The 8146-nt window shown below is 38.3% G+C and overlaps 2 protein-coding genes and 1 long non-coding RNA gene across 3 annotated transcripts; 2 read left to right on the plus strand and 1 right to left on the minus strand.

Annotated features, from left to right (window-relative positions):
• Positions 1-944: 944 nt before the first annotated feature.
• LOC112554509 lies at positions 945-1646 on the plus strand (the record flags this gene model as incomplete). The annotated part of the gene is given in 3 exon segments (XM_025222292.1): positions 945-1283; positions 1399-1606; positions 1609-1646. Coding segments are annotated over 3 exon segments (585 nt in total), but the record flags the coding sequence as incomplete, so codon positions are not given.
• Positions 1606-6165, minus strand: LOC112553585 (P2X purinoceptor 7-like). The gene is made up of 5 exons (XM_025220915.1): positions 5119-6165; positions 4484-4645; positions 3812-3898; positions 3141-3301; positions 1606-1983 (listed from the first exon to the last, which is right to left on the minus strand). The coding sequence occupies exons 1-4, from the start codon at positions 5235-5237 to the stop codon at positions 3148-3150; spliced, it is 522 nt and encodes a 173-aa protein (XP_025076700.1). The 5' UTR covers positions 5238-6165; the 3' UTR covers positions 1606-1983; positions 3141-3147.
• Positions 6166-6465: 300 nt separating this feature from the next.
• LOC112553586 lies at positions 6466-7632 on the plus strand. Its single transcript, XR_003097080.1, has 2 exons — positions 6466-6620; positions 7217-7632. It is a non-coding gene; the product is annotated as an uncharacterized LOC112553586 (long non-coding RNA).
• The last annotated feature ends 514 nt before the right edge of the window (positions 7633-8146 follow it).

Raw genomic sequence — 8146 nt, forward strand, 5'->3', positions numbered from 1 at the left:
ATCAAACACAAAGATTGAAACGCAATTATTTATTCATAACAGGCTGATCAAGACAATACTTTCAGTGTTATGTATTGCAGCACTTGTGTGCGCACCATGAAAGAGCATTCCAGAAATGACTACTTCATACTCGACAACTCTGCTCCTTTCTCACACAAGGCTACATCAGCCAACATAAAATATACTTTGCTATCACCCGCTCAAGCATGCCTACGACAATTACAAAACATTTGATGGATCCCCAAAGATGAAACAATTTCTGGGCACTAAATGATTTCTGCAAAAAGGACAGACGTTAACTTAAATTTTAACATCAGGGCATGTGAAACCATTTACGTTCCCTCTGGTCCATTTTGGTTGTGATTGAGCATCACAAGTTTTCAATGATGTCTTTAAGTAGATGAGAGAAAGATGACCCCAGCACAGTCCAGTCACCAGATGACGACCTACATCTGTAGCTCACCACACCGTCATTCCACAAACTTCTAGGCCCTTCAAAACTGCCGTTCATATTTATTAAATATATCGATCCATGTATTTCAGACTACCATCCTGCACCATGCATCACTTCCCTATGCAGTACCCGACACCATCACACCAAACATTTCTGTTGCACAGCTGCAAACATCTCTGCTTGTCTAACTTTGAGTGGGTGGGGTGGGAGTGAGTTTAGACCTGTTAAGAAGAAAGATCGGTGAAGCTGCTCACCATAAGAACAAGATGATCAATATCCTTCCATGCTGTACACATAACTATTTAGATTTGCACAGGACTGCAACGATGCTATGTGTCTAGGAATTCTCTGAAAGAAACTGTATGCAAATCCTTTCCTCAAAAGAAAGTTTTTGTTTACGAAAAGCTGTTGTGTGTATGCAGGCAGTGCTGCAACCCCTCAACTATCAAAAGTAAAGAGGAATGTGGCACAGGATTCAAATTTATAACCACATGCCAAGTCAAGACAGCTCCTGTGGCCATCCCACCCACACTCTTTCAGGTTTCCTTTGGGGAACCTTGTTTTGGTAGCAGCAGCCTTTTTTACAGCCTGCTCACCAACAAGGCTTATTACAGCTTTTAAGCATGCAAGCATTGCATGTTTTACCAGCCAAACATTTTTTAGCATTCAGACATCCTACCTCCCTGCTATCCGCAATACATGGCATAGATACCAGGAGAGGAAGATGGCAGGGGACGGGAGATGTGATTCAACTGGCCATTGTGCTAAATATGGAAGCTATACCTTGATGGATGCAGACATCGGAGTGATGCACATTGAGCAAATACAGGTTTGTGACAATTTTTTCATCCATGCTGTTTTGTACTTCACATATTTGTATAGTCAATAATATAATTCAAAGTGATGCATGCATGGTGTCTTTTTTGTAAATGTTCAACCTTTGACAAATACACAAACACAGTTGTATCTCAAAACGTCCACTTGGTCGATTGAAATCCATAACTGTGCAGGAATTAAGAAAATTATGGCAATGTCAATACATTGTTGACACTGCTTTTAAATGCGAACAGAGCAATCAAGTGAAAAATTCACATGCTCTGAAACTTGAGGAATTAAAAAAGGGACTACAAAAACTGAAAGATAAGGTGACAGTCATTTGATCACAGACTGCCATGCCAGTATTAAAAAGTAGATGTGGTATCACATCATATATGCACAAACACACACCATACATACAATTTTATGTATAATTTGTTTAACCCGTTCCTTTTCGGGGTTTTTTTTTTTTTCATGAGTTGTTAAGAACCTCGTTGCAGCTAGCAGATCAAAGAGTAATTCTATCCTGTCATTATGGTCCAAAAGCATATCGAATTATATGTACTGGTACTCAGCATGATTGCCAGAAGGTTTAGGAAGAGAACAATTGGTTCGAGACAAGTGGGTTTCCATCTGCAACCATATTGTGGATATCCTTCAAGGCCATGGTGGGTCTTATGCCAGACGTCAACATGATCAGCTAAAGGCAGAGCCTGGATAAAGAAAGGTATACAAATGATCTATGACAGCATAGATTATATTTGTTAACATTTCTTAATCGGTTAAATTTGGTCTTAACAAAATGCTTTCCACTCTGTTGATTACACTGCAATGCTTCTGACAAGAGAACCCACAAATTGTGCTATTTGCATTCTTACAGGATCACAACAGCATAATATTCTTGAAATCTTAAAGAATCCATTCCTTCGTGATATTGGAATGCTGGATTGAATATTGGATTGCCAGACAGCCTCTTTAGAGCCCTATCATGCTCTTGTCCTTCATTTTGCCCCCAAGCAACTAGTTTTTGTTACTCAGTTGCGGAAGCTAAGGAGTTAAAACTTTTCATTACATAGTGAACTATTTAAAATTACTAATTTAGTATTGGCTGTTTGCAAAGTAGTTTTGATAAAAAAATGGTCTTATATTTTGCAAATAAAAACTGGATGTTTCATGCAAAAGAAGATAATTAGTGTTAAATTCAACAGGCTTTATCTTGCTGGAATGCATTTCTATGCTTATTCTGGCCGACAACAAGCTACAACAGAGGATGGAAACTTGAGATGGACAACTATTAGGCCAAAAGCCTGCAAAGGAACCCCTTTGGCATGAATTGTGAAAGAGAAGCATACGCGAGGTATTTATCATCTGTTCTTATATTTTCAGTTTTTTGCAACTTTTGTAAATGTAAAAAAAAAAAAAAAAAAAAAAATTGCAAGTAGCTAGTGTTTTAAAAATGTGCACATAAATTCACATGGATTTAGTTAACTCTCTTAAAAAATAAGTCAAACTTTGCATGAATTGCTTCTCTTGTACAAGTACGTGTCATGTCATAATTTTCACATATGAAAGATTATGTATTCCTCTGTTTATCTTACAGATTACTTTTCAGAACTTAACGATGAAGTGTTAGTGATAAGAAAAAATTTGCTGTCTTATGAGAAGGCCAAGCCCGCACAAACTACAAGAAAACTATTCCTGACCCTTTAAGCAAAACTTCAGACCCAGTAGACAGAGCTGTTGTGATGACTCAGCATCGCCAGCATTAAACTGGAGACCTTCTTTGTCAACTTTGTCAGAGAAACAGTGACCCTTTTTGTAAGGAAGTACTGTTCACAAAAATAAATGTACTATTTATAGCAACACTCGCCCATATTTTATAAAGCATATTTGAAGCTAGCAAACTCCTCAGATGGAAATTTTTTGCTGATCGCTGCAACAACACAAGCAGGCAAGATTTTTCTGTTTTTCTTTCCTGTCTTGCGCCATATCCACCGCACAAAGTTACAGTAAGCCACATGTCTGTATGTTCTGCAAAAGAAAAAAAAAATCAGTGGTCAGAGTTTTCCATACATTACTATCCATAAGAAAGTAAAGAATAAAAGCTACATTTGGAACTATTTAAAATGATGTTTGTAAATATATTTTTAAAAAAAGCCAGATACATAAAAGATTTGTTTTAGACATAAAAATAAAGTGTGTCCCATACCTGAGTTTGAATAAATAGTACATTTTAATTCTGTAAAGGGAAGATTTTAGTTTACAATTCATGTCAGATACATGGAAATATTTTTAGACATCTGATATGAGGTGTCAAATAACTGGGTTTAGGTAAATGTAAAAATTTTCATGCTGTAAAGCGAATATTTATTGACAATTCACTTTTAAGCTTTTACTATACATTTTTTTATATTTCAACATTTGGTATACGATTTTTCTTTGAAGTGCTTCTTTTCATTCATGCTTTTAATTTGACATTGCTCAGACTAAACAGTGTCTATAAATAAAACATGCTGGTACCTTGATTAAAATATCACTTACTTGTGTGGTTCTGTTTGCAAATAGTCTTCTCGCCATTTTTTCATATTAAGCTGCTTTATGAGCACTATGGTGGAATCAATAACAAACCTGAAAGAACCAATTAGAAAGTCATTATATATTCAGAGCGTTTCTCTCAAAAATCTGCAATGTAAGCATTTAGATATAGTTTGCCTGCAAAGTGGCTAAAGCACCAATGACTAAGTAAAAATAGGTGTTGTGAAGTCAGATCTCGGCTCCTATTTCTGGGCGTCTTTGCAGGTCTAACCATTGGTGGCTTTCTTCAGGAACTTCGGTATCCTCCACCTTGAGTGTGTATTCATTAACATGTTATGAAAAAGGCATGTGCATTAGTCTGAATGATTGTAAAGCATCTTCTTAAAGTGTGTGCTTGTATACCTACATATAGGTGTGGGTTTTATGCAGTGTTTTGAGCATACCTTCAGTAGTGGTAAAAAGGTAATAACATACATGCTTGTAATTACAATTGCAATGACCAACTTTATTAGTCCCCAGGAGATAATTTGGGAAGGTGCCCAGTTACTATGAATAGTTACAAAATGAGCAAGAGACACAATCTTATCAAACAAAAAAGGAAAAAAAAAACCCCAAAACATAAAGTAACCGGCACAAAAATTAAGGGACAAATTTAACTATTTGAAATTATAATTTTACCTTGACAAACAATTTCCAGCCATGCCTTCATGGCTGGTAATGCACATCTGGTCCTCCTCTAAATGATCTTCTATTTCTGAATACAAACGGCAACATATTTTTTCATCTTCTTTCTGTTGTGGCCATTCCTCACAATGCTCGCAAATGCACCAGTCTGAAACTCTGATAAATGAATCTATGTACACACACATTTAAACAACAAACATATAAGTTAAAAGCACAGGCATAATATACAGCAAACGTCTCTGCCTGACTTCTATGCATCGTTTTTATACAGTATGTTATAAGTCAAATTATTCAAACTATACCCCCCAAAAAGGCTGTAAATACTGTCTGTTTAAATTACTTAACACATATATTTCGAAACTGTCCTTTGGAGTTTGGAAAGTTAACTTTAAAACCTAAATTATCATATACATTGTGAATATTCCGGTGTGTGTGCATAAGAAAATAATTAGCACGCCAAATGTAATTTCATTCTTTAAATGCTACTAAGTAAATTCGTCAACAACAACGCCCAGTGTTAGGAGCTCGAGTGCATTATGTTTATTTAAAGTGCTTGAATGTAAAGCATTCGTTCACTTTCTGTTCCCGTGGACACAATATGAATGACTAGTCCACGTGCTTAGTCCTACCTGCTTTGTCCTTCGCCTGCTGCAACATCTTCCTCGTCCTCCGAGGATGTGCAGTCGATGTCAGTGTGAGCTGATGCAATTGGTTCAAACTGATATGGTTTGATATTACTCATAGCCATCTGATATTGACTGTTAATAATTGTGGATCACTAATCCAGCAAACGAGACAACACCGACCACGAGTTCAAATCCTGAGACACTCCCGGTTTTGGTCCTACGTCACACGCAAATCTCGGCAAGATATCGTGGTTACTCGGCGGAAGGACACAACGGTCGATTTCACTGGATTTTGTTTCGATTTTTATAAACATCGGCAACCGAAATAATTTGTGGTGATTAAGTGAGAAACTAATCATTTATTTCTTCTGTATCACTCTCCTGCTATGCAATTGTAACTAAATATATTGTTGAAACGTTTTGACCGTCACCACAGCCTTATCGCAGTCTGGACCAACTGCGGAGCTTCTGCAGTAGGAAGGGAAATAACTGATAGTGGAGTGGTGTCCCTTCGGCTAATAGGCTTATGGCTCTTGCATGTTTGTTTTTATCTTGGATTTGTTGTGATACCTGTTGTACCCACGTACCTACCTGTACTTTTTATGTCGTCATAGGCATTCTTTTATACTGTTTATTTATCTGTGGCCTTTTTCCTCTCTTGATTTCAACTCCTTTATCTCTGGCTACCACAGTCCCTGGGATAGAGTTTCCATCAGTGTCAAACAGCATGTGCTTCGACATTTCGCTACACTTTCTTTGTGATCATCTGCACGATTTGATCCACGTTTCTGATTCTTGGTCTACCTGACATTCCTTCTACACTCAGAGAGCCACCGGGATCTGTGATTTGTTTTTGTTTGTAATGCGCAGAAAGTCTTGCTGAGGTTGGGATACCGCACTATAAAAGCTTGCATCACTACATACAACCGAGAGCCCACGCTTCTGATCGGACGTACATGATTTTTTGTGCGGGTTTTCTGTCATGTCTTTTGATGTGTCTGTCTCCATTTGTTTGCTGACAAATATATTGGGCTATGTCCGTATGCGTTTATATGTGTATTTTGTGTCGGTCTCACTTAGTGTATTAGCCGTTCTCTTGTAAAGCGCATTGAGTCTTCTGCTAGGTACGTGGGATCTAACAGTTTCATAAGGCCCAAGAGCGCTGCACCCTGCCTCGGTCAGAACCAAAGTAGCAACCACAAGAGCGAGGAGGTAGCTTATCTCTCTGTCAACCTTATCAGTATCAAACGTCGGGATTCACACAAACCAGAGTCAGCTTCAGGGAATCTTATAGGGAGGGGCCAGAACTCGGTCTGTTGTAAGTTGACGCCATGCGACATGCTGCAGGTTTTTTTCCCCTCAGATTTCTGGCGATAAAGGGATATATTTATAGCTTCAAGACCTGTTTGCCAAAGCAGTTGTTGGCTGACATCACTGTCCAGTTAGCACCATGAAGCTTCTCGCTGTCATTATGGCTGCCCTCTGTGTCACTGTCATTAGTTCGGGTAAGTTCACTTACGATGCCAAATTGTATATATATTTGAAAAAATAGAACTCGAACTATTTGAATCAAGGGTTAATTTATCTTCATACGTATATATGATACCGTAAATGGACATATGGCTGCAACGGGTTTTTTTTTTCCAAATGTCACACTTATCCCATTGTTTCAGTCAAGTTGAAAAAAAAAGTTATTTCCTTCACCCACTATATATATCCACGAGCTAGCGAAGTATTAGAGGATCTGGAATTATATTGCCCTTTTGGATCTTGTTTTGCTTAAATCTTTATTTATAAACTCTTGTAGAACTTTTCAACGTCTCTCTTTTCCGTTGCATGCGCGAATACATATATATGCATGCAAATCCACAAACTCGATGGAGCACGCATATTGCAGGCAGACTATTTCAATGGGACCCTTCCTTGTCCTGCACTGTTGACTTTAAAATCATCTCAGTATAGGTCCGTGTCTTACACTGTAAAGCTGGAGTTCTAATCACGCAACTGCACGCGCTTGCAACTCGCTCCACGAGCCATGTTACCTAGAAACTGGCCTTTTTTTTCGCACTGACTACGCATCGGCACCGTGTTATGTGTCCAGACCAGGTGACCACCCAGGGCTGCATCTTTCGGACGCAGTTTGTTCCGGTTGGCGGCGTAATTGCGACCGACTGTAACGACTGCATCTGTGTGGGGCCTAACAATCTGACGTGCACCATGCTGGACTGCAAGATCGTCTTACATGGATAGGACAAAAAACTCCTGGAATAATCTAAGACTTGCATCTACAACTGACAGCTGCTGCGATTCTCCAGCAAATATTTCTAAAGATTACTTGCTGTCGAAAGCAGATAAGGAAGACTACAAGCACATTGTCTCAATCACGAAAAAACCAAAACGCTTTTGATAAGATTGCATGATCCTGACATCACGTTCAGTCGTGTACATTTATTGTTTTTAAAATAAAAAAGCCTCCAAGTATTCATGAAAAAACAATTAAATGCAATCGAATTACTACATTGTTGATGGTTTCTGTGTTGCTTTGCATATGCTGCGGGGTGAGCTGATGTGGCCTGACAGACATTTAAAGGGCGCTTCCATTTGTATTCGTCTTATCCTAGTATCGTTTTTTTTTTTCGTTTGTGTATTAATTAGCTTCCTTTCCAACCTCTAATATGGTTTCTCTTTTGTTTGTGAGCAAGTGCCAAATAAATCGTACAATAGGAATTATCGTGTTCGGAAAAATATATCACATTCCTTCGGAAACAGTTGATAGGAAGTCATGGCAGATAATTCTAGTTTCTGATAAGGCTCCTACAACTGCTGAAAATCGCAGGGAAGTTAAGGGTTGATGACGTGGCCCCACCTCGAAATTTTGGACGGAAACTATTCCAGATGTAATAGTCACGATTTCAATGTATATATAAATATACATTCAATGTATACATTGCTGTCATTTAAGCAACCCATCCAGAAGATTCCTGAACAGATTTCAAGCGCCGAAATCTGGAGAGTAGTGAGGAGTTGTGAG

The sequence above is a fragment of the Pomacea canaliculata genome, linkage group LG13 (genome assembly GCF_003073045.1).
Source record: "Pomacea canaliculata isolate SZHN2017 linkage group LG13, ASM307304v1, whole genome shotgun sequence".
NCBI classification, from domain to species: domain Eukaryota; kingdom Metazoa; phylum Mollusca; class Gastropoda; order Architaenioglossa; family Ampullariidae; genus Pomacea; species Pomacea canaliculata.

Bases quoted from the DNA above. Each gene is read 5' to 3' on its own strand.
- LOC112553585 (XM_025220915.1), bottom strand. From the start codon at position 5,237: ATGGCTATGAGTAATATCAAACCATATCAGTTTGAACCAATTGCATCA. The intron at 3,899-4,483 runs GTAAAATTATAA...TGGTTCTTTCAG, and splicing joins GCTGGAAATTGTTTGTCAAG to GTTTGTTATTGATTCCACCA. The intron at 3,302-3,811 runs GTAAGTGATATT...TTTCTTTTGCAG, and splicing joins TTGCAAACAGAACCACACAA to AACATACAGACATGTGGCTT.